The 25,647-nt window shown below is 47.9% G+C and overlaps 2 protein-coding genes and 1 pseudogene across 3 annotated transcripts in view; all 3 read left to right on the top strand.

Annotated features, from left to right (window-relative positions):
* Positions 1 to 12: 12 nt before the first annotated feature.
* Gtf2h3 (general transcription factor IIH subunit 3) lies at positions 13 to 16,738 on the top strand. 2 transcript variants are annotated; one of them, XM_052168748.1, is made up of 13 exons: positions 13 to 89; positions 3,884 to 3,963; positions 5,157 to 5,263; positions 5,358 to 5,524; positions 9,497 to 9,559; positions 10,075 to 10,104; positions 10,390 to 10,418; positions 10,857 to 10,931; positions 12,603 to 12,656; positions 14,637 to 14,705; positions 15,455 to 15,590; positions 15,713 to 15,749; positions 15,828 to 16,738. In XM_052168748.1, exons 1-13 carry the CDS (start codon positions 77 to 79, stop codon positions 15,895 to 15,897), a joined length of 930 nt encoding a protein of 309 aa, XP_052024708.1. In that variant the 5' UTR covers positions 13 to 76; the 3' UTR covers positions 15,898 to 16,738. The 2 variants fall into 2 exon arrangements, with proteins under 2 accessions (XP_052024708.1, XP_052024709.1); XM_052168749.1 differs by lacking the exon at positions 13 to 89 and adding an exon at positions 125 to 705.
* A 102-nt stretch (positions 16,739 to 16,840) lies between these two features.
* LOC127672507 (mitochondrial import inner membrane translocase subunit Tim23B-like) lies at positions 16,841 to 18,315 on the top strand (annotated as a pseudogene).
* A 385-nt stretch (positions 18,316 to 18,700) lies between these two features.
* Tctn2 (tectonic family member 2) overlaps positions 18,701 to 25,647 on the top strand; it is a 28,109-nt gene continuing 21,162 nt past the window's right edge. The window contains exons 1-5 of the mRNA XM_052168746.1: positions 18,701 to 18,881; positions 19,061 to 19,168; positions 19,648 to 19,724; positions 21,795 to 21,990; positions 25,284 to 25,384. Coding sequence (XP_052024706.1) covers positions 18,800 to 18,881; positions 19,061 to 19,168; positions 19,648 to 19,724; positions 21,795 to 21,990; positions 25,284 to 25,384 — 564 coding nt within the window. The 5' untranslated portion in view covers positions 18,701 to 18,799. The remainder of the gene's footprint in view (positions 18,882 to 19,060; positions 19,169 to 19,647; positions 19,725 to 21,794; positions 21,991 to 25,283; positions 25,385 to 25,647) is intronic.

The following is a 25,647-nucleotide window of genomic DNA, read 5'->3' as shown; positions in this document are numbered from 1 at the left end:
ATTACGTCACTCGTCAGCGCCGGAAGTCGATTGCACATTGGACCGTGGGCGGCTCTTCACCGAGGCGTAGGGAGCAATGGCCGCGGACGGTGAGGGTGGCACGGACCGAAACGCCGAGCCGGGTGGGAGGGACACTTTTGGTCTTTAGACGAACAGCCAGTGTATTCGTTCATTCACTCAGCAGTTTTGTTTTTGAGAAAGGTTCTCACGTAAAACTCTGCTGTGATGTAAAGGATGGCCTTGAACTCTTCATCCCCAGTCTCCTTTAGATTGCTGGAATTACAGACGTGCAAAAAAAAAAAAAAATCAAGCTGGATTTTTTTGTGTTGCTCAGATATTTGTGCATGCTCAGTAGGCATTCTACCAATTGAGCTTCCTCCCCAGCCCTAGTTATTTTTTATGCAGATGCTGTCTCCTCCCTATGCCTTCCGAGTTCTGGGATATAGGTCTGCATCAGCACGCCCAATGTGTCATTCAGGACATACTGGGATTACTCCCTCTGTACTCATTATTTTCTAAACTGGGAAGTACAGCTCAGAACTCGACACGGGGAAGTATTGGGCGTGTGGTGCCTTATGGTCAAGAGACCAGTCGGCGAGTGAAGTTAATCCTAAGAGGTGACCAGGGCTGTGAAGACAGTGCATGGCAACTAAGGACTGTCTTTCATTAGGAGTCCAGGAAAAACGAAGATGCTAGAAGTTTGGTGTGAGTGACATTATGAAGTTCACTTTAAGTACAGACCTCCTGGGGAAGGAGGAGGATAGAGGAAGGTGGGAGGCTCTTAGTCATACAGTAACTATTAGTTACAGTTTTAAAATCATTTTATGTGCATTGGTGTCTTGCCTACATGTATGCCTGTGTGAATTTTTTGGGTTCCCTAGAACTGGAGTTACAATTGTGAGCTGCATGTGGGTACTGGAAATTGAACCTGGGTTCACCAGCAAAACAGTCAGTGCTTTTAACCACTGAGTCATCTCTCTAGCCCCTAGTTAAGGTTCTTTCTCTGTCTCTCTCTGTCTCTCTCTCTGTCTCTGTCTCTCTCTCCTTTGTGTGTGTGTGTTTTTTTTGTTGTTGTTTTGTTTTGTTTTTATTTGAAATGGGGTTTCTCTGTGTAGCCTTGGCTGTCCTGATTCACTCTGTAGGCCAGGTTGGCCTCTAACTCAGAAATCAACCTTTCTCTACCTCCCAAGTGCTTGGATTTAAAGGTGTACACCACCGCTGCCCTGCCCTAGTTACAGATTTCAAATTACATTGTACTTCAAAGATTGTTGCCTTGCATTTGCTTGTATTTGGTGTGGAAGTCAGAGGACAACTTGTGGGACTCAGTTCTCTTATTTGTTATGTAAATCTTAGGGGCCGAACACAGGTCATCAGGTCCTTGGCAGCAAGAACCTTTACCAGCTGAGCCTCTGCACGGTCCCAGAGTTACTTACTTGATTGACAACATTAGAAGCATCACTTTGGCTACTATGTGCAAAATGGATCGTGGGAGCAAGAGTAGCAGTCATAGCCATTTCTCACACCTCTAGGAGAGAGGCGGGCCCGGCACTGCTTGTCAAGCAGTGAGGTAGATACTCAAGAAAATTGGCAGGGACGTTTCATGAGTCTGTTTCTGACAGGCAACACATTGTTTTCTTTCCCAATCTTGGTACTAAGCAAGGAAGGAAGGATAAGAATTTGGTTCTACGGAAATCGGAGGTGGGGGCTGATCCTGATGAAGTTGCTGCAAGAAATGGAGGGGCAGTAAATTGGGCACTGCCTTGTACTGTTACATGAGCATCCAGGCTTTTCATGACAGCGGGCACTGGCAGGATTGCGTTGTCCATCTGAACTGTAGGCTCTTGGCTGGGTATAGTGTCAGATGCCTGTAATACTTGATACTCAAGAGGTATGAGGTTACCAAGTTCAGTGCCAGCCTGGGCAATGTATTGAGATCCTATTTTAAAGGGTCATGCTTCCTGGAGTGATGACTCATTGGTTAAGAACACTAGCAGATGACCCTGATTCAGGCCAACCTGCAGCCAGTAGCAGAGCTATTGAGGGGAGATGGTGTCATCTTTCGACCTCTTAGGGCACTGCGTGAATGTATATACAGCCACAATCAAAGCACTCATGCATATAAAAGACATCTATTTTTTTTTAATAAGAAAGTCCTAAGGATGTACAAGTGTCTATGTACAGTGTCCAGCATCAAACTGAATTAAACGTAGGTTCCTCAGCGACTTGGAACCAGCACCTCCATCAGCTCGCTAGTCCTAGTACACATAGCGTGGGTGTGTGTTGGGTGCCTGTGTTAATTTAGCTGTTTAGTTGTGTCTGTCAGTCTGGATAATGGCCTAATTCCTTTGCATGATAAAAACTTTGTACATAAAAGAATTATTTCCGCAGCCAAGAACAACCTTGGATATTCTGATCCTCCTGCCGCTACCTCCCAGTGCTGGGATCAAAGACAGGCACTACCTTGTTTGTCCGTTTTCTGCATTGCTAGGAAAGGAACCCACATTGTCCTGCACGCCAAGCAGGCACTCCGCCACACAAGCTGCACCCGCCCCTCCTTTTTGTTGTTTTGTTTTAGAGAGTTTCTTACAGATTCATAGGTAGAAGCTTAAGGGGGAGAAAGAGCCAGGCGGTGGTGGCGCACGCTCGTAATCCCAGCACTCTGGGAGGCAGAGGCAGGCGGATTTCTGAGTTCGAGGCCAGCCTGGTCTACAGAATGAGGTTCAGGACAGCCAGGGCTACATAGAGAAACCCTGTCTTGAAAACAAACAAACAGACAAACAAAAAAGTTGGTCCCTGGGCTGGTGATGTAGCGATATAGTAGACTCCTTGCCTGATCTTCAGAGTCCTTCTTTGATTCCCTGCACTGCTTACAACCAGATGTGGTGTAAGCTAGCACTTGGGAGGTAGAGACCAGAAGTCTAATACCTTCCTTAGCTATACACAGAGTTAGAGGTCAGCCTGGGCTATATAAATAAAAAGTAATAAAATTTTCTCAATCACAACTGGCTTGGCTATTTTATGATGGGTTAAACTTGGGGCCACCCCAGCTCCTCATAGGGCCCTAATCTGCCTGAAATCCTCCCACTTGAGATTCCTACCAGTCCTTTAAGATGGGAATGCCTTTGGGTTAAGTATTCACCGTGTGTTGGGAGCAGAGGGTCGGCGTCCCCATGCTCAGCTAGCGCTTGTAACGTAGGGCAGCTGAGAGCTGAGGAAGGCTTGCCCAGCTTCCTAACCCTTCTTGACCTGGAGCTAGCTACACCAGGTTGGTTTTGAACTCACAGAGAGCCATCTGTCTCTGCCTTCCAAGTGACAATACACCATCATTCCCAGCCTTTGAAGTTAGCTTTTTTTTCTTTCTTTCTTTCTTAACAGTTTGTGTGTTAGTGGATACCCTTGTTGAGACAGGTCTTACCTAACCATCCCAGGAATTGAACTCAGGGCATCAGACTTGGCTATAGGTGCCTTTACCTAGTAAGCCTTTTCTTGCTTTTCCTTTTTAAAAATGAGATACTGCTGGGCAGTGGTGGTGCATGCCTTTAATCCCAGCACTTGGGAGGCAGAGGCAGGTGGAGTTCTGAGTTCGAGGCCAGCCTGGTCTATGGAGTGAGTTTCAGGACAACCTGAACTACACAGAGAAACCATGCCTCAAACAAAACAAAAAAAAGGGATACCATAAGCATTCGTTAATCCGTGTCCTCAGCCCTGTGACCTAATCTTAATCGCTACATAAACTTGGCCTTTTCTGTGATGTCACGATTGATCTTGAGGATGACGACCACTAGGAGACCTGTAGTTGACTAGTCAGCTCATCGGGAATGCTAACTTTATTTCGGTTTAGCGAGGCTGACATTGTAAATGTTGCTTCTGTTACTGTTTGCAGAAGATGAGTTGAATCTTCTGGTGATCATCGTCGACACCAACCCGATTTGGTGGGGAAAGCAAGCGTTAAAGGAATCCCAGGTAAGATGGCTCGAGCCTTTGAGTGCCTCTCTTTAACCTCAGTATGCCCGTAGCCCACCCACTATCCCTATTATTGAGTCTTTACAGGCTGAGCTCACTGGGCCTGGCATCCAGTCCAGAGGTCAAGCTCATCTTTGGCCAGTATGGGCTAGAGACACTGTCAGGAAGGAAAGCTGTGGGTTCCTAAAAGCAGCCAGTTAGACCCCACAGACCGCTCAGGGAAGTTGCAGAAGTGGCCCCACAGTTCCTTCATGGAATGTTTCTTTCAGCATGCGAAGTCCTCCAGCCTGTTGATCCTCACTCCTGCTTCCGTCCTTTCCCTGCCGGCAGTCATCGGTTGCTTCCGGTCTAGTTTGCCTCTTCTAAACAGTTCATATATTTATTGTATACACAGGCATCTTTTTTTATTTATTTACTTGGGGGGCAGGTACAGTGTGCCACAGCACTTGTGAAAGTAATGGACGACTTTTGGGTGTCGGTTCTTTGCTTAAACCATGTGGGTCCTGGTAATCGGGTTCAGGAAATCAGGCTTTGTGGGAAGCACCCTTAACCATTGAGCCATCCCACCAGACCTGGTCTTTGGAGTTTTGAGACTGCCTTATCCTTTGTTTTTCTAGCATTCATTTTTGATTTCTCTGTGTGTGTGGAAAAGCAGGATTGTGCTTTTTTTATTTCATCAATATAGGATCTTGGGCATCTCAGGTTGGCCTTGACCATGCCATCCAGCCTGAGCATGACCTTGAACTTCTGGTCCAGCTGCCTCTGTCTCCTAAGTTTAATGCTTCCAAGTTTACCTAGGTGGCCCCATCATGCTGGTATCTGATAGTAAGGTTCTAATCTGTGGATGACGGTCAGTAAGGGGAAGAAGGCCTCCTCAGCTTCCTTGCTTTGGGTTTAGGAAGAGAGAAGCTAAGTAGATTTTTAGCAGTGAGTCCTTGTCAGATGTCAGCGAGCAAGCACCCGCATAGGATGACATGTGTAACGACACGGCAAGGTAGCGACATGTGAATTGTTGGACGCTTGCTGCTTCCCAGCACCCGCCTGCCCAGGGCCACGTAGCAGGACCCTTTCTTACACACACACAGTGTATAAGTAACTAAAGCCAAGTAATAGCTCATTTTCCTTTCAATGACGCCTTCCTCGGGGCTGATGTGGTTGTGTGGGAACTGATGTGTTCATCTCATGTTTGTCAGTTTACTTTATCCAAATGCATGGATGCAGTGATGGTGCTGGCAAATTCCCACCTGTTCATGAACCGCTCCAACCAGCTGGCTGTCATCGCCAGTCACATTCAGGAAAGGTAGGGTCCAGAGGCTGCTTTTCAGTCCTTTGACAGTCGCATGCATATGTGGAGCACCTTCTGCTTACACAGAGGATCTTTCTCCTACCCTCAGTCGATTCTTATACCCGGGGAAGAATGGCAGACTCGGAGACTTCTTCGGAGACCCTGGCAGCGCCCTTCCTGACTGTAATCCCTCTGGGAGCAAAGATGGGAAATATGAGCTCTTGACTGCCGCCAATGACGTGATCGCTGAGGAGATCAAGGATCTGATGACCAAGAGTAAGAGCCTGGCTACTGCCACTGCTGTCTCCATGTGGTGGTAACTGTTGTCTGTTTTTAAAATGCAAGATTCTTATTAATTCTTTGAGAATGTCATACATGTGTGCCATGCGTTTTGGTGATACTCACCAACCCCATTCTTCTTCCTAACTCCTAGATCCACTCCTGTCTCCTCCCTATGTCCCCTCACTGCCTCCCAACTTTGTGTGCTTCTTTTAAAGATAATCTGCCTATAATTGTAAATGCCTTTAATCTCAGCAGTAGGAAGGCAGAGGCAGGCAGATCATTTGTGAGTTCCAGGCTAGCCTGGTCTACATATTAAGTTCCAGGACAACTAGGGCTATATAGTAAGAGCAGTCTCAAAACAAACAAACAAATTTATGTGTGCTGTCCATATGGATATAGGGCCATATACTGGAGCTTTGTTGACCTTTGGGGACCACACCCTTAAAGCCAACTGCACCACAGCAGGCTACCAACTATTAATGGCTCCTCAGCTAGGGGTGGAGGCTCAAGGGCTCCTCCCCACTCCGTGCTGAAATGTGAACTGGCTTGATCTTGTGTAGGGCTTATGCCAGCAGCCACGGCTGCTGTGCGCTTCTGAGTGCAGCTTCCAGCCATGTTGAGAGAATGAACGCTGTTTTGCCAGATGCTCTTGAACCCTGCCTGACCCTTACAGTCTTTCTTCCACTATGGCTGCTGAGCCTCAGGATATGTTACATGTTGTAGACTGTTTTACCTTTGAAATAGCATCGGTTTGGGGGTCACGGAGGCTTTAAGCTCAAAGATTTGAGGCTGCAGAGGCTGGCCACATGTCTCTTTTCTGTCTTAGGTTCCTTCCCTCCCATCTCTGTGATACTTAATTAGAAAGAAATCTGTGTTAACCCTGCTTGGCTCTAGAACACTCTGGCTTCCCAGGAGGACACACTGTTAACAGCTTTTCTTCTCTTGTTTTTAGACTATTCTTTTTCAGTCTTGCTTGCATTTTTGTTTGTTTCTATTTAGATAGGTCCTCCCCAAGAAGCTCAGGCTGATCTTGAACTTATAGTCCTCCTGCCTCAGTTTCCCAAGTTGAAGTCTGAGATTTCTTCAGACTGGGAAGTAACACATCCCTGGCTCTTCTTTTGATTTGTTTTGTTTTGTTTTGTTTTTTGTTCTGGTTTGTCCTTTACCTTGTTCTTTAAAATACGTCTTGAATCTTCCATGGATGCTTGCTTACCTTCTTTTTTGGATTTGGTTTTTTTGGTTTTTTTTTCAAGACAGGGTTTTTCTTTACAGCCCTGGCTGTCCTAGAACTCACTCTGTAGACCAGGCTGGCCTCAAACTCAGAAATCCGCCTGCCTCTGCCTCCCAAGTGCTGTGATTACAGGCATGTGCCACCACTGCCCGGCTGCTTACCTTCTTTTATTTATACTTTTTTTTTTTTTTTTTTGGATTTGGTTTTTTCGAGACAGGGTTTCTCTGTGTAGCCCTGGCTGTCCTGGAACTCACTCTGTAGACCAGGCTGGCCTTGAACTCAGAAATCCACCTGCCTCTGCTTCCCAAAGTGCTGGGTCTATAGGCGTGTGCCACCACCACCTGGCTATTTTTACTTTTAATACTAAATTTATTAAACTTATTTTTAAGATTAAAATTTATTTATTTTTTTGAAGAAAGATGTATATTTAGAGGGGTTGGAGATAGAGCTCTGTGATTAAAAGCCCTGGCTGCTCTTCAGAGGACCCAGGTTCAGTTTTCAGCACTCCCGGGACAGTTTACTAACATCTACAATTCCAATTCTAGGGGATCTGATCACCCTGTTGACCTCCTTGGGCACTAGGCACAGTTCTCCTATACATAAACTAAATCTTTAAAATGAAAAAGATTAATGCATATGTGTGCCTGCATGAGATTGTGTATGCAGTGCATGCGGGTGCCAAGGGGGCTAGTGGCAGTTGTGGGCTGCCTGATGTGAGTTTTGGGAACCAAACCTGTGTCTTCTCCTGTCCCTACCCTTTATCATTTAGGTGGCAACATTTCCCAGTCCTAGACTAAGCTTAGACATGTCTACTTTCCTGTCTCTTGGTCTGCCTATCATGCCTCACTTTATTTTCTGTGGCCGCCATGACCCCACTGTCCCATTCTTCTGGGACGCCTGTCACTCTACCTTCTTAGTTTACCAAGTCCAAGCTCAGCTTTTCTTCTCAGGCCCAGCATCTAACCAGCTGTGCAGTCTGTGATTTTAGCTTCAGAGGCTCCAAATTCTGACCCCCTACTTTCTGCACACTTGGCACAGCCCTAGTGTCAGCCCTCTGGCTGCCTGGCCCCCACTCGGGACCACATGGAACTTCAGACTTTGCCAGAGTGCCCCACAGGCCCCATCCGAGAGCTGCTCAATGGTTCTGTCAGCCTCCTGATGGCCTGGACTCCTGTCTCCCCACTGCTGCTTTCCTCTCTGCCTCTGCCTTAGGTATGTTCTAGTGCTGTGGTAAGACACCACGACCAAGGCAACTTACAAAGCATTTAATTTGGGACTCGAGGTTCCAAAGGGTCGTAGAGTCCATGAGCTTCATGGTGGGGAGCATGGCGGCAGCAGACATGGCTCTGAGAACTTACATCTAATCCAACGCACAGAGGGGGGGAGGCTGACCGGGCATGGCATGAGCTTCTGAAACCTCAGAAGTCCATCCCCAATGACATGCCTCCTTCAACAAGGCCACACCTAATCCTTTCCAAACAGTTCCACCGACTGGGGACCGAGCATTCAAATGTATGTGCCTCTGGTAGCCATTCTCATTCAAAGTGCCACGCCCTCCAGTGGTGGTGATGGGCACACAGCTGTAAACTTTTTTTTTTTTTAAATATTTATTTATTTATTTAATGTATGTGAGTACTCTGTTGCTTCAGACACACCAGAAAAGGGCATTAGATCCCATTACAGATGGTTGTGAGCCACCATGTGGTTGCTGGGAATTGAACTCAGGGCCCCTGGAAGAGCAGTCAGTGCTCTTAACCACTGAGCCATCTCTCCAGCCCCAGCTGTAAACTTATAAAAAGTAACTGAGTCCTAGGGATGGAGAGATGGCTGAGGTAGGAGCGCTGTTGCATCTATTGCGGAGGATCCAGGTGTGCTTCAAGGCACCGTGTGGGAGGCTCACCTCCTCCTGACCCCAGCTCCATGTCGGGAGGCTCACCGCCCCCTGACTCCAGCTCCTGGGGTCTTGGGCCTCTGAAAAACAAAAAAGAAAGAAAAAAAAAAAGAATATTGAATTCCAAAGCAGTACATTTTTCTTGAGATAGAATCTCCCCGTGTAGCCCTGGCTTCCTTGTAGCTTGCTGTGTAGACCAGGCTGGCCTCAAACTCACAGAGATCTGCCTGCCTCTGCCTCCAGCATGGTGAGATTAAAGGTGTGGGCCATCACACCCGACTCCATTTTTAGCCATTTTTTGAGTGTACAGATCAGAATGTTAGGTGCATACACACTGAGCCTTCCTCCCCGCTCTAAATTAAGTGCCATGCCCTTATTTTATTTTTGGCTTTTTAGATTGATTTATTTTACTTTGTGTGTATGGATGTTTTGCCAGCATGTGTGTCTGCGCACCCACCATGTGTTCTTGTGGAGGCCAGAAGAGGGCATCAGATCCCCTGGAATTGGAGTTAAGACAGTGGGAACCACCATGTGGGTGCTGGACCTTGAACCCAGATCCTCTGAAAGATCAGCCAATCTCTTAAGCCCTCTGAATGATCTCTCCAGTCCTTCTTCATTCTTTAAGTACCAACTCCCATCTCTGCCTTTCCTTCCCCTAAGGAGACACTGAGGTATTCTGAAAAGAGGCATAGTTGCTTACTTGTGTTTACTGATTACTAGTTTCTGTGATTTAAAATCCACTTTGAACATGTCATCTTTTGATTCATAAATACTTAAGTTTCTAAATGACTTCATTTGAAAAAAGACTTAGAATTTCCCCTTTTATGCTCTGTAACTTTTGCAGGTGACCTCAAGGGCCAGCATACAGAGACACTACTGGCAGGATCTCTCGCCAAGGCTCTTTGCTGTATCCTTGTGTTAGTGTGTTCTAAAGAAGTCCTCCATGGGGAAGGTGTTAGCTGCTGGCTTCTCCTAGACCTTCTTCTGCCACTTCCACAGGACTCACAGGGCAACCAGACTCTTCCCACGCCTGATTTCATATGTCATGGGCTTTCAGCCATACTTTTAAGGAAATGTCTTTGAACAGTATTGAGTGATGTTCACATCCTTTTTGTTTATTCGGGTGTCCTGATCTCCGTGTGGCACTCACATTTATTATCTCATTGATGGGCTGATGGGTTTAGGTGTGGCCCTAGTACCCCGTCTAGGATGGTGGACAATCATTTGTCTGTAACTGTGGTCTTCCCATGCAGAGAGGATGCTTTTCTCTGTGATTATAGGATGGGTAACTGAACCTAAACTCACCCATACAGCTGTCATGGCAGATGATGGGAGGGTCTGGTTTCAAATCTGAAGGTCTGTCCTGCTCCTGCAGATGTTTGGGAAACACATTTTTATATTCCTTTATGTTAACGAATCCAGACATCCACAGAGTGAACAAGGCAGTTAAAGGTAAGAGCTGATTCTTTCGCAACTATTACCGTGCTGAGTTTAGTACTGCATGCTTGGTGGGGAATTTAAGAAGTGTTAGACATGCAGAAGCAGAGGCAGGCAGATCTCTGAGTTCATGGCCAGCCTAGTATGCATAGCGAGTTCCAGGCATCCAGGGCTGCTGCTTAGTGAGATCCTGTCTCAATATAAATAAAAATGCTTAGAAAACAACATGCTTTTTAAACTACCATGGTTGCTAAATTATAACTTGTCTTTTTGATGTTTATCTTTTTAATCTCTTTATAGATAATCAGGAGATGAAATCAAGGATTTTGGTAAGATTATACACAATTTACCACTGTAGACAGCTGAAAGACATGGGAATGAATCCAGGCGTGGTGTCCTATGCATTTAATCCTAGGACTGGGGAGAGAGACACAGTGAGGTCTAGGTCAGCCAGAGCTCTTGGGCCAGTGAGATGGCTCAGTTGGTAACGGTGTCTGGTGCCAAGCCTGAAGAACAATCCCCAGGACTCAGATGGTGCAAGGAGAGAACAAACTCCCAAAAGTTGTCCCCTGGCCTTCCCAATGAATGCTGGGTACTCTGAACAGATGCCCATCAATCTAACAAGGACTATGAAAGCTCTGGTGTCATCCTATACTTTAGGGGTTTCGTCCTAAGTAGGCAGAGGGACTGGAGAAGCCGTACTATCTGTAGCATGCAGTAGGTCTTGTCATCTGTGCAACCTGGGTAGTCAATGGCTGTGTCTGCAGGTGATCAAGGCTGCAGAGGACAGCGCCCTGCAGTACATGAACTTCATGAACGTCATCTTTGCTGCGCAGAAGCAGGTGAGGCCTCAACCTTCTAAGTTCCTGAACAAAACTGATCAGAGGTCGTGTGTGGTGCTGCCCAGCCAGGTTTATATAGAGTCCAGGGCACAGCCCCAGAGCTGCATAGAATGCTCCTGTCTCAAAAATGAACAAACGGGGCTGGAGAGATGGCTCATGGGTACTGGCTGCTCTTCCAGAGAACCCAGGTTCAATTCCCAGCACCCACATGACAACTAACAATTGTCTTTAACTCCAGTTCCAGGGGATCTGATCCCCTCACACAGATATGCATGCAGACAAAACATGAATACATATTAATTAAAATTAAATTAAGTAAAAAAAAAACAAACCAACAACAACAAAAAAAACTAAGCCAGGCAGTGGTGGAACACACCTTTAATCCCAGCACTTGGGAGGTAGAGGCAGAGGCAGGCGGATTTCTGAGTTTGAGGACAGCCTGGTCTACAGAGTGAATTCCAGGACAGCCAGGGCTACACAGAGAAACCCTGTCTCGAGAAAAAAAACAAAAAACAAAAAAAACCCAAACAAACCCAAAACCCGGAAATGGTGATCATTGTCATTCTTGCTCAGTCATGTTCTGGCTAAGCAGGGCTGTGTTAATGGAGTGGGGATTCAGAACACACTGGGTACTTGCCATTTTTCTCTTTAGGTCCTGGGCAGTCTTTGACTGGACAGTGTTTTCAGGAATATCCACTCAGACTTGGTTCGCACTGGGTGTCACGGTACTCACACCATTAGAATCTCTGAGTTAACAGTTTGATACAGGAACCCTCAATTCCTCCATCTTTTTTTTGTTTTTTTTTTTGTTTGTTTGTTTGTCTGTTTTTGTTTTTTAAGACGCCCGTGTACCTCTGCTTATCCTCCAGGATATCCTTCTCTGAGACGAGAGTGGCCTGGCCTCCCGAGTGCTGGGATTAAAGGCGTGCGCCATTATCACCAGTCTCTCATTTTGTTTTGAGCTCCCTAGAGCCCTCACAGGCCTTGAACTTGAGAATCCCCTGCATCAGCCTGTGGGTTAGCTAGGATCACAGACCTACACCATTCTGACTGACGATGTCTCTCTTTGTATTGTAGTATGCTGTGCACTTGTAAATAACTGACACGTTCAGACAACCTGACACGCCATCCTTGTTCTCTGACTCTGTGTAATGTGTCTAAGTGCTTTGGTTGTGCACATATATGTGCAGTGTGGGCAGTTCTGGTTCCTGCAGAAGCCAAGAGAGGGTGTCAGAGCCTGTGGAACTAGAGCTATAGATGATGCGAGCCACAGTGTGGGTACTGGGCACTGAACCAGGGTGCAGTGGCAGAGCAGTAGTGCTCTTACCCCCACCGGGCTGTCCTGTCTTCTCCAAGCCTTAGCTCTGACGTGCAGCACCACCAGAGCCCTGTATTCAGTCAGCACTGAGTGTGGGCGTGAAAGGGGTCAGGGGCTAGAGGCAGGAGCTCCGACCTGTCCTGGATGCTTCGGAAGCCAGTGCCCCAGTGTCTGCCTTGCAGTGTCACCACACGTGTTAAAGGGCTCATTTTTGGAACATAGTTTCGCTGGACCAACCCCTGAGAGGCAGAAGCAGAGGCAGGAGGATTACCATAAGTTCTAAAATGAATAGGATCTAGCATGTCTGAGTCAGCCACAAGCACTGCTGTAATGTTTTGAAATGCTCCTTTCAGAATATCCTCATTGATGCCTGCGTCCTAGACTCGGATTCGGGGCTCCTCCAGCAGGTACGTTTCCTGGCACGGCGGCAGTGGCCAGGTTTTTGGACAGGAATGTTCTGTGTGCCCAGCACTGGTGGGGGTGGGGATACCTTTGCCAGGCATGCTGGTAGTCCCAGCAGTGAGGAAGCCGCAGCAGGGGGATCATGAGATTTGAGAGCAGCCTGAGCTACGGAGTAAGACTGTGTGGATACATAAGGGAATGTGAGGGTATTTTGGTTATACTGAGCTTAATGTGTAATTAAAATGGATTTTATCTGTTTCTGGTCATGAGACTCACTGTGCAGCTGGACCTGGACCTGGGACTCACAGAGATCTACCTGCCTCTGCCTTCCTCTTTGGAAATTAAAACGTGTGTGCCACCATGCCTCCACCCCTTTTTAATGGGGTTTCTGGGACTATGTAAATTCTCTGCATAGCACCATAGGTGTCTTGGGAAGCACTGGTACATGTTGCTTGTTTGGGTGGTGGTAAGAGCCCATCCTAGCCCAGGCTGAGTTCTAGTCCATCGCCCGTCTCCTGCTTTTTGAGCAGAAGTTTGAAACTGAATGACGAGGAGGGTAGAGGCCCCACACCTGAAATAACCAGCGAGCTGAGGTGGCGAACTTTTGCTCACAGGAAATACTTGTGGGCCAGTGAGATTGCTCAGTGCTAAAGGGGCCTGTCACCAAAGCCCTGGGACCTGTGTTCTACAAGGAGAGAGCCTACTCCTTCTGGTTGTCTCTGGTCTCCATTTGTGTGCTGTGGTATGCATGCACGTGCACACACAAGTAGTAAATGTAAGGAAAAACACTGCTAGCATTCTTTTTCCGTTCAGAATTTTCTTAAAATTTATGTCCTTAAAGATCTATCAGCCAAAGGGATGGGGGTGGGGGTGGGGGGGGGGGTCGGGGTTCTGTTGCTCAGGCTCTATATAGACTGTGGGCATGTGTTTGGTTTTTTAATACATAAGAATGTATTTTTAAAGAAATTTTAAAGAGATCCCTAAGAATGAAATACACCTTTATGCATTTAGAATTTAGGATTGCACCTCATGAGGATGAGACTCCAGATAGGAATTACTCCTGTGTGGGGTGCCATGTGATACTCCGCTGCTTGTGTAGTGTGTCATGCTCACATGAGGGGAACCACAGCCTTCATCTCGTTTGCAGTGCACCAGTCTTTCTGTAAGCACACTGTTGCACTTCCCACTGTGTTTTAGGATCAGGCTTTCAAGGAGGAGACAATTTGTAGCTCTCAAAGCGCCCTCTAACTCAGAGAGCTCAACTCTGACTGGAAGCTGGCTCTGCTACCATGTCCTCCCTGTGATCTGTGTCTCCACTAGCCAGTCCTGTCATCCCAGAGTCAGAAAGCTTACAGCATAAGCGAGGCCATGCCACTCTGCTCACCTGCCCACACCCAAACCCCACTCCCTGCCCCTAGTGTCCCAGCACACTTTGGCTGACACCCAAGTCCTTGCTGCGGCCTTCTGTTTCCCCTCATCTTCCCTTTTCATTCTGGGCCCCTCTTGACAGCAGTTACCTGGGCTGCTGCTGACAAGGCCTCGGTCCCTCTGTGCTGAGGCTCAGCTCTGACTTCCCTCAGGTCCCCGCTTCTCCCTTCACCCCGAGTGATTGTCACGGGAATTTACCTGTAACCTGTTTTCTGTCCAGCAGCTCCATTTGCTCCCCCACCCCCTTAAAACTAGCAAGGAAACTATTCAGAGCAAAGCATTGGGAAGCTGGAATCCGCTCCATGGCACAGCAGGCAGAGTGAAGCTGCCAGGGGCCGAGCTGTCTGCTGGGCCCTAAGGGCTTCCTGAAGATGAGGCTCCATTTGTCTCATAGCCTGGGCACCTGGAGCAGAGCTGTGTGCTAGTGTCTGAGGCATGGACAGTAATGTGTCTAAAACCCCACACACTGACCTTACAGACCTGGGGAGTCCCCCAATAACCCCACTCCTCTGGGAATGCCACAGTGCTGCTTGGGTAGTGACCCTTCTGTTTTGCAGGCTTGTGACATCACTGGGGGACTATACCTGAAGGTGCCTCAGATGCCTTCTCTCCTGCAATACTTACTGGTGAGTTAGCTACAGCAAGCCCCCACCTCTCACACCCAGGAAAGGAATGCTGGGGTAAATAGTGGCTTAGGAGTTCCCGACTGAGAGGGCGGACTTTCTGGTTTTGAACTCTGAAGGTTGTTTGCAGATGTCATCTGACAATATAGCATGGGCTTAGTGGAGTGGGGCCAACAACAGGGCTCAGTAAGGGTGCTAGCCGCCAACCCCGATGACTTGAGTCCCAGCCCAGGACCATCATGGTGGAAGGAGAAAACCAGCTCCAACCAGCTGACCTCTGACTACCACATGTGCTATAGCATGTATGCGCTCACACACATAAAAGCACACAAAATAAACAAAACATTTTTAAAAATTTAAATAATTGTGGAATGAATAAAAATGAGTCTCAATAGACTCTGAAGGAAATTCTTTCTTTTTATAATTTTGTGTATGTGTGTGGGAGCTCACTTGCCACTGAGTGAATGTGGAGGTCAAAGGACAACTCGCAGGAGTCAGCTCTCCTTCTATCTTGTGGGTCCCAGAAATGGAAGTCAGGTCATCCATTAGGCTCGGTGGCCAGGACCTTTCCTCACTGAGCCATCTCACAGGCCCTGAAGGAAAGTCTGCGTAGTGTTCTCCTCAGTGCGGCCTGCTTGAGACGACTGCTGTGTCTTGACTCCTGCTGGTTTTCCTCCCATGATGGAAATAAAAGTCTCCTGCCTGTCCTTCCTTTCAGATCCTGTTTTGTTTTGTGTTTTTTTTTTAAACAGTGGGTTTTTCTTCCGGATCAAGATCAGCGGTCTCAGCTAATCCTCCCGCCTCCAATCCATGTGGACTACCGGGCTGCCTGCTTCTGCCATCGCAGTCTCATTGAGATTGGCTATGTCTGCTCCGTGTGTCTGTCTAGTAAGCTCATGTGTAGTGTTTCTTACTGTCTGGTGGGGTGTGGGGTGTGGGGTGTGGGTGGGGCAAAAAGTGGCCTGTGCTGTTCAAGTCCCTCATGTCCTTGTTCTGTTCACTTTAAACAGTCTTCTGCAACTTCAGCCCCATCTGCACCACGTGCGAGTGAGTATCTTCACACTGCTGGGCGGGAGTCGGTTCCTGAGCTCCAGAGCCTGAGGTATTGCTTCTCTGTCATTCCAGGACAGCGTTTAAGATCTCCCTCCCTCCTGTGCTGAAGGCCAAGAAGAAGAAACAGAAGGTGTCCCTGTGACCAGCCACCCAGCTTCCCCATCTCTCTGTAGGGAACACGGAGGAATTCTTCGAAACAGTGCTCTTGCCCTGTGCTTCTAGGGTGTAAAGCTGAAGAGGCCCCACACCTCTGATTTATATGGAAAGGGGGAGAGGCGTTTTTGTTTGTTGTTGTAGGGTAGCAGTTGCCTAGCAGATCTAAGCTGTGGCTGTTCTGTTAGTTGTCGTTTTGATGTTTGGTGCTGGGTCTTGAGCCCCAGCCTCCCAGGGCCTCGGCCGGTGGCCCACCACTGAGTCAGCTCCCCGGGACTTTATCCTCTGATGGTCCTCTCTCAAAGCTTACGGTGGATGCTGGGTCTTCTGTACATCAAGATTGCTACTGTGTGAGGTTGGCATGCCATTCAGGAAGGTGACCAGCACTGGGTCAAGGGCTCCGTCATAACACGGGCATCTTACTTGCTCAGGTGGCACACTGCTAGAATCTTGAACTGGGAGGCTGAGACAGTAAAGTTTTGGGTTCAGATCCTGCCTGGGATATGTATAAGATCCTGGCTTTTTTTTTTAAAGAACATTTTACTTCAAATAAATTGTTTCCTTTAACTATATTCAAATGTCACCTGACCTAAAGGCACAGCCTTCAATCTCAGCACTCAGGGCACAGAGACAAGTGTATCTCTGAGTTTGAGGCCAGCCTGGTCTACTGAGTGAGTTCAAACCAACTAGGGTTGCATCTTGCCACCTTGTTTACAAAAATTTAAAAACCAGTAACATTACCATTGGTGAACTGTTGCATACTAGAAATGTAAATGAATTCAATAGAAACATTTGTAATATCAACAATAAAAATCCTATTTTTATATTTACTAATTTTCCTTAAAGCATTTTTCTAACTATTTGCATTGAGTAGTTTTTCTTGAAATCAGTAAAAGCTGCTGGATGGTGGTGGTGCACACCTCTTATCCCAGCACTCTGAGTTCGAGGCCAGATCTGGTTGATAGTACCAGGCCTAAGACAGCACAGAGAAACCCTGTCTTGAAAAGCCCAAAAATATATTAAAGCTTTCCCTCCCTTTGAGACAGGGTTCCTCTGTGTAGCCCTGACTGTCCTGGAACTCGCTCAGTAGTCCAGGCTGGCCTTGAACTCAGAAATCCACCTGCCTCTGCTACCTGAGTACCGGAATTAAAGGTGCACACCACCTCTACCCAGCTTCTAAGAGCTTTCTTAAGGCTCTGAAGAGATGGGTCAGTGGTTCAGAGTACTGACTGCTCTTCCAGAAGATCCAGGCTCAGTTCTCAGCACTCACATACCAGCTTACAACTATGCATAACTGCAGTTCTAGGGAATCAGATGCTCCCTTCTTGGCTTCCACAGGCACCAGGCACAAACAAGGTGCCCAGACATTCACCCATAACCAATAATACATACAGATTAAAGATGGGGGCCAGGGGGGAAACCAAACCCAGCAGTCTGGAATGATGGCTCAGCTGGTCTTGTGACCCAACTTTGATTCCCTGGGCCACATGGCAGGAGGATAAAGCTAATCCCTGAGAATTGTCTTCAGTCAACTCCATGAGGACTCCATGAGGAGTCCCTGCCTTTTTATATACGAGGAGCTGAGGCATAGACTTGCCAGAGTGGTCGCCTGGTGGGTCAGCGTGTGGAGGTGGCAGTGGCCATGCAGGGCTTCCTGCTGTTGTTCTGGGGGCCACTGCTGATCACATGCGGCCTGAGGTGGCAGTGGGAAGCCAAGCCAGTTGGCTGTCCCTAACAGAGGGAGGGTGGCAGTGGCAACAGATCCATGGCCACTTTGCTGGCTTTGGAAGGGGGAGGACCAGGTCTCTCCAAGCTGATTTGGCTTGCATTCCCCTAACTGGTATGAACACCCCCACCCTACCCCATCTCCTTATTTAAATGTAGATCCACGCTGTCTTCTTCAAGATACTGTTGGGTTTATTTTGCCAACTGGAACTAATAAAACTCACGGCAGATTTGAGCCTTTTTTTTTCTTCTTTTAATCATTGGAGGATGTTGCATGACACAGGCTGCATTTGGGTTGATGAACCATCTATGGCTGGGATTGAAGAAAACCAGAACAAGGTTTGGTCCAAACAGGAAATACACATATTTTGAGTATGGTGATTAGGTAAAGGGTACTTTGGGCTAATATTCTAAGGTTCTCTTGCTTTGCTCTATAGTGCAAAGCTCTCTAGTTTGGTGTTACGAAGACGGCACGACGTGCAAAGGATGACTTCGATGCACTAGCAGCCAGACCATGTCTGAAATGCTGTGTAAATAAATGTACAGCGATCTTCAAGGAATAGCATGTGGTGGCCTGGCATGGCTAACACCAGCCTGTCAAAGTACAGCTCTGGAGCTCTTTAAATTTACTGACCTTGGATATAGCACGCCTCTGTGTTCTCTCACCCATGTAGAATTCTGATACTTAATAAGTTTGCTTTATTTCATGTGTATGAGAGTTTGCCTAGATATATGTGTGCACATCATGTCCATATAGTGATAGGATTCCCAGGAACTATAACACTGAACCCTGCTCTTCTGCACGAGTAGCAATGCTCTGAAATGTTGAGCCATCATCTCTCCAAGCCCGCAGTGTGGTTTTTTGACTTCTGGGATGGAAAGAACTCCCAAATCAACAATGCCTGGTGTGCCGGGCTGTGATCAAAGAACCCTGCTCTGGGCCAATCATGGAGCGGAGAGCCGTTGGCCAATTGGAGGTTACCATGGCTACTGGTCCTCTTGCTGGACTTGTAGACCTGGACCAATCACGACATGCCCATCATCGATTGGTGGTTGCCATGGCTGCGGGCATTTAGCTTGGCAATATGGCGTCGGCCGGGCGGCTGAGGCTGCCGCTTTTTCTCTTCCAGACTATGCTGGGTTTCTGAGGCTGACCTGCCCTGGGTATGGGCCCTCTGTCGCCGCTCAGCTTCCTGTGGGGACTCCTCCTGCTGCAGGACGTCCTGAGGCCGCTGCATGGGGACCCGGGTGTGTATGGCGGGGGTATGGCCTACGTGGCCCAGGCTGAGGGAATCTGGCTCTTAAAGGGCCAGACCTCGGGTTTCTAGGATCCCGGAAGCCAGGGCCACATAAAAAGCCAGCACACGCACCCCAGGTACAGGTTCTGCACCCGTTAACCCCTCCCCGCACCCTTCTTTCCCTCTTAGTTTTCATCCCACCTTTCATCCGGATGTCCAGCCCTGAGGTTCGGGCGTCCCTGGTCGGAGGTAGCGAGGATGTCACCGTGTCTCTGACTCCGCTGCAGATCGAGGAAGGTAGGACTCTGGCTGTTCTTGGGAGCGCGGGTGCTGCCAACAGAAATGCGGTGCTCAGCAGAATAGGAGCGGGGCCAGAAGGGACTGTCTGTGCATGTTGTAGGCCCTGTGGACCGAAGGGAGCTTGAATTAAAGTGACCGACAAGCCAGGCCTGGTAGCACACGCCTTCAGTCCCAGAACTGAGGCGGAAACCCAGGTGGATGTGTGGGTATGCAGCCAGCCTGGTTTGCATAATACAACTAATGTTTTGTTTTGTTTTTTAAGGAAAATAAAAGGTCAGCACTCACTGAGCTCACTCCCCTGAGATTCCCACACAGCACCTCAGAGTTCTCCCAAGAACAGAAGTCTTTTTTGCCCCAAATGACACATACTGTTTGACCAGTCTCATGGCAGCTTGTCTGGGGGATTCCTACCCCAGGAGCCTCCGCTCACCCAAGCTGCTGAACCCTTATGCCTCAAAGTCTAATTTCTCCCTTAGGGGTGTTGCCGGGTCCTACTTGTGGTGGCCTCAGCAATGAGACATCGGATTGGAATGTGACCGTGAGCCCTGGCGTGGTAAGACCTGGGGCTACAGCTTCCTTGTACCTGTGCAGGCCTCCAATTTAGGCTTTTTGCATGCCTTCTATGTGTGTGTGTGTGTGTGTGTGTGTGTGTTGCTGGGGATCAAACTCAGAAACTCAGATCCTGTGGGTTTATCACACTGTCAGCTCCCCAGTGTTTTTGTGATTCAACACACCATGTTCCACATTCAAGTACTATCATGGAATTGTTGGGGTGTCACTGGAGACCCCCATCTTGTATGGCGTTCTTACCCTAGGATTAATGGTGTGTCTGGATGTGTTACAGGTGAAGTCTGTGTCAGTGCAGGCCCTTAACCACAAAATTGGGGAGGCCGAGGTAGGAGGATTACAAAGTCAAAGCCGTTCTGGGCTGCATACTGACACTGTTTCGGCACTGAATGAGAAGCCGGAGGACGGCTCAGTGTTTGAGAGCACTGACTGCTCTTGGAGAGGACCTGTTTTCAATTCCCAGCATGCAGGTGGTAGCTTCCAACCATCTCTAACTCCATTCCCAGTTTGTAACACATATGCATAGTACCCGAGGGGGTCAGAGCACTGGATCCCCTGGGACTGGAGTCATAGGTGATTGTGATGGTACCACGTGGGTGCTGGGAACTGTACCCCAGGTCCTCTGTTAACCACTGAACCATCTCTCTAGCCCTGTAAATACTGGTCTTGCCCATCTCTGTAGGGGCAACTCATACCTATGAATGGATGAATGGATGTGTCTAGCATAATGTTGATTTGAGATATAAACAAATAGGAAAGACTGTGCCTTAGGATATCAGTTGTACCAGCTCAAAGCCATCCTGAGAAAAACTAGGGTCTCTTCCCTGTGTGTGTGTAGTCTTCAGCTACTGGGATGATATAAACACTTCAAAATCTCCACCAGCCAGGTTTATGAGCGGGGTTCATGCACTGGACCTGTGTTGCGCTTTCTCCACGTGTCCAAACATTGTTTGCTTTTATGTTTAAGATGAAGAAATGGTGGTGGTGGGGGAAGCCAGAGATGTTGTTGCACACAGAATTCTGTTGTTCTTGCAGAGGACCCAGGACTGATTACCCTCTCAAAACCCTCTGTAACTTCATTCAGTTCCAGAGTCTTCAGCACCCTCTTCTGGCCTCTGAGGGTGTTAGGCACACACATGGTCCACAGACATAAACACAGGCTGAACACCCATGCACATAATATAATACACACACACACACACACACACACACACACACGAGATTAGGAAGTGGGCTGGACATGGTGGTGCATACCTTTAGCCCCAGCACTCAGGAAACAGAGGCAGCTGGCTCTCCAAGTCTGAGGTCAGCCTGGTTTATGCCAGCCAGAGATACACAGTGAGATCTGGTCTCAAAAAAAAAAAGGTAATAAAGCTGGGAGGTGGGCTGATGGCTCAGTGTTAAGAGTGTCTATGCTTTTCCAGAGAAAGAACCAGAGCCAGCTCCCAGTGCTTGCGTCGGAGGCTCACAGATACCTGCAGCTCTAGGTCCGGGGCAGCCAGCATTCTTTTGGGGCCTCTGTTGGTATGTCCACACACATAAATAAAGAGAATATTTTTAGAAATTAGGAATTAGGCTGGGAATGTACACACACACACACACACACTCATATACGCGTATACACACACGTACTCATACATGCACACACACATGCACGTGTGCACACACACACTCATATACGCACACACACACGTACTCATACACGCACACACACATGCACGTGCGCACACACACACGTATGCACACACACATATACACTCATACATGCACACACACGTACACACACTAACTAAATAAGTAAATAAATAACAGGCGTGATATGAGAAAGGCTCCAGAGCTTGTGTGCCACAGGTTGGTTGAATCTGAAGCGAGCTCCACCGTCTTTGTATGCAGGTCTTTGCTTTTTGTGAAGTGCACCATCTTGTATACAGCTCCTAGGTAAAACAAAGCAAGGCTCACGCGTGCACGCGTTTCCAGTGTGTTCCGTTCCGTGTCCTCCTCATTACAGACGCTCGAAGTGAGTCACTTTAAAAGCACAGCCGTGTTTCCCTTCCAGAACACGCTGGAAGTGACCGTCAGGTGGAAGAGGGGTCTGGACTGGTGCTCCGCAGATGAGCCGGCCTCGTTCTCAGAGCCCCCGTGCATCGTGCACACTCTGCTGGTTTCGGCATCCCACAATGCATCCTGCTTAGCACATCTGCTCATCCAGGTGGAGATTTATCCCAACACGTCTGTAACCCACAATGCATCAGGCAAGTGATGCCTATGGTCAAGACATTTCTGTCAGCCACTATCTGAAGATTGTGGAGTGTGTGCAGTGTATTAGATGTGGCTCTGTTATCAGGGTTTTTTTGTTTGTTTGTTTGTTTGTGGGTTTATTTTGTTTTTTTGTTTTTTTGGTTTTTTGGTTTTTTTTGATTTGGTTTTTTTCGAGACAGGGTTTCTCTGTGCAGCCCTGGCTGTCCTGGAACTCACTCTGTAGACCAGGCTGGCCTCAAACTCAGAAATCCGCCTGCCTCTGCCTCCTAGAGTGCTGTGATTACAGGCATGCGCCACCACTGCCTGGCTTGTTTTTGTTTTTTGAGACAGGGTCTCTCTGGGTCATTAGTTCTAGTTGGTCTAGATCTTACTATGTAGACCAGGTTGAACTCACAGAGGTATGCCTTGCCTCAGGCTCCTGAGTTAATTTTTTTTTTTTTTTGTTTTTAATTTATATACATGTCTCTGTGTGTGTGTGTGTGTGTGTGTGTGTGTGTGTGTGTGCACGCACTTGGGTGAGTGTGCAGGCATTATGTTTGTGCAGGATCTAAAGAGGCCAGAAGAGGGTGACAGATCCCCATATCTGGAAATACATATGTTAGGAGCCACCACTTTGTAATGTGACTTGAACCCAGGTCCTCTGCAGGAACAGCAAGCGCCCTTAACCACCAAGCCTTGCCTTCAGTCACCAGACTCAACTTCTGAGTCTCTCTTGCCATCCTAACTGTACTTTTTGGGGGAGGGGAAGGTTAGGTTTTTTGTTTGTTTTTGAGATTTTTTACTCTGTATTATTTTATTGAGTTAAGATCTCGGCCAGGTAGTGTTGGTGCACGCTTTTAATCCCAGCATTGTGGACCTAGAGGAGGCAGGCTGATCTCTATGCGCTCGAGGCCAGCCTGGTCCACATAGAGAGTTCCACAACAGCCAGAGCTACACAGCGAGAGTCTGTCTCAGACACCTCCCCGCCTAACTATCTGGCTGTCCTGACACATCTTCTACAAATCACCTTTTAAAGTCATTTTGTGGAGAAGGTAGAATTGGTTTCCATGCATTGGCATACAAATATACGGAAAATACATGAAGAAGAATAGGCGTGGCCTGTGTTCCTCTGTGCTGACCTGAGAGGCACCACTATTCCTGTCTCTTCTCCCCTGCCATCCAGATGCCAGCAGAGCCTAACCTTCTACACTCTGTCTAACACTCCCCTCCACCACGTGGCTGCCGTCCATCCTGCACCTGACTTCTGTGTGTCACTTAGCTGGCATGGCTCTTTCTCCCTCTTAAGCTTCTACCTATGAATCCGTAAGAAACTCTCTAAAACAAAACAAAACAAAACAACAAAAAGGAGGGGCGGGTGCAGCTTGTGTGGCGGAGTGCCTGCCTGGCGTGCAGGCCAATGTGGGTTCCTTTCCCAGCAATGCAGAAAACGGACAAGCAAGGTGGTGCCTGTCTTTGATCCCAGCACTGGGAGGTAGAGGCAGGAGGATCAGAATATCCAAGGTTGTTCTTGGCTGCATAGTAAGTTTGAGGACAGTGGGAGCTGCGTAAGACCAGGTCTCTAAAGAAGTAACAAGAATGACACACAATGGCATAGGGGCTGTCTTGTCATAAGTGCCACCATGGTGGTTCTCTAGCCTGCATCAGACTCCAGCATCTCTTGCCTGTGTAGCTTTGACTGGTTGGTCTTGATCTTATTGGGTAGCCAAGGTTAGCCTCTGCATCCAAATCATCCCGCCTCAGCCTCCTGAGTGCTCCGATTATGAGTGTGTACCACCATGACCTAATTTAAGCTGATACTTTGAAATAGACTCACATAGCCCAGGCTGACCTAGAGCTCACTGTGTTCCCGAGGCTAGCCTGAGCTCCTGACCCTACTACCTTTGCCTCCCAAGTGCTGGGATCCCAGGCAGGAGCCACCATACCCAGCTCAAACCTTTTTTTAAAGGAAGAAGAAAACATTATTATTATTATTTTAATGCTTAAAATGCAAAACAACCAAGAAAATATTCAGTGGATCCTTCAGGAAACCCCTGGAGAGGAGGCCCTCGTAGCATCCATGATCCTAAATGAAGAGCTCATCCCGAGGACCCACAGTTCCCAGCTCCCACCTCAGGAGGCTCACAGATGTGGAACTCCAGCTCTGGGGGCTCGAGTCGTCTCCGCTAACACCTACACTCACATACCCAAAGACTCACAACTCAAAACCAGTTTATAAGCATTTTCCTTAGGGAAAAAAACATGCTCAAGTGTGTTTAGGAGATGTCTGGAACACCCACCTGTGGATGGACTGTGGAGATTTAGATCCTCATGATGGTCTAACAGACCTAGTGAGACATAGGTCCAAACCAGCCAGAGGGAAGGACAGACAGGAGGTGTGTGGTGAGCGCAGACACCTCTACTGGCTCACATAGCACAGAGAAAGGCCTGTCCTCCAGTGCCTCCTGGTGTCACGTCAGTGTGGTTACACAGGCTGACCCTACTGTCTGCCTAGTCTGTTCTCTGGTCCTGGCTGCTGCTATTGCTGGTGCTGCTGCTTCTCCTTCCTCTCCTCTTCTTCCTCCTCCTCCTTCCTTCTCCTTGTTCTTATTTTCCTTTTATGGTTTTTCATGATAGGGTTTCTCTGTGTGGCCCCAGCCATCCTGGAACTTGATCTGTAGGCCAGGCTAGTCTCAAACTCACAGAGACCCACCTGCCTCTGCCCCCCAAGTGCTGGAAATAAAGGTATGCACCACCATGCCCAGCCGGCCTCTGGCTTCTGTGTGTTGTGTGGAGTCTGTGAGGAGCTTTCTCAGTGGGTGCTTTGGCTCATATCCTTCAAGGTAACTGACTGACTGCACATGAATCTGAGTTCCAGGACAGCAAGGTGTAAGGCGTATATAGTGAGACCTTGAGTCAAAACCACCACCACCACCACCACAAACCATGGGGAAGAGGAAACTTACACACACACAAACACACACACACACACACACACTCACATAAGCACAAATCATGATTCAGCCTTTTTCTTTACTCTTTTCTTGGGTTTTTTTTGTTTGTTTTTTGTTTTTTTCGAGACAGGGTTTCTCTGTGTAGCCCTGACTGTCCTGGAACTCTGTAGACCAGGCTGGCCTCGAACTCAGAAATCTGCCTGCCTCTGCCTCCTAGAGTGCTGGGATTACAGGCGTGTGCCACCACCGCCTGGCCAGCCTTTATTTTATTTTATTTTTTTTGTAAATGTCAAACATGTGTTCATGCCTTGTAGAACTGTTTTGTAGCTGAACTTTTCTTGACATGTACTTTTCAGAGAACGTGACTGTCATTCCTAACCAAGTCTATCAGCCCCTGGGTCCCTGCCCGTGCGACTTGACAGCTAAGGCCTGTGACATTCGATGCTGCTGTGACCAGGTAAGGTTTTATCTGTTTACCAGGTTGTCTGAGAACGTATGGGAAACTCCAGCAGTCACTCTCAGTAGCTTTTAGATAGGTGACAACAGATTTTGCAAATCGATTTTATTTGGTTGGTTTTTTTGTTGTTTTTGTTTTGTTTTGTTTTGTTTTGTTTTGTTTTGTTTTTCCCAGATAGGGTCTCCTGTAGCCCAAGCTGGCCTGGAGCACTCCATGCAGTGGAGAGTGGCCCTGCACCCTTGGTCCTCCTGTCTCTAGCTCAG

Source organism: Apodemus sylvaticus, chromosome 22 (genome assembly GCF_947179515.1).
Source record: "Apodemus sylvaticus chromosome 22, mApoSyl1.1, whole genome shotgun sequence".
NCBI lineage: Eukaryota > Metazoa > Chordata > Mammalia > Rodentia > Muridae > Apodemus > Apodemus sylvaticus.
The sequence above is the reverse complement of the archived record's forward strand: the minus strand, read 5'-3'. Positions and strand labels throughout refer to the sequence as shown.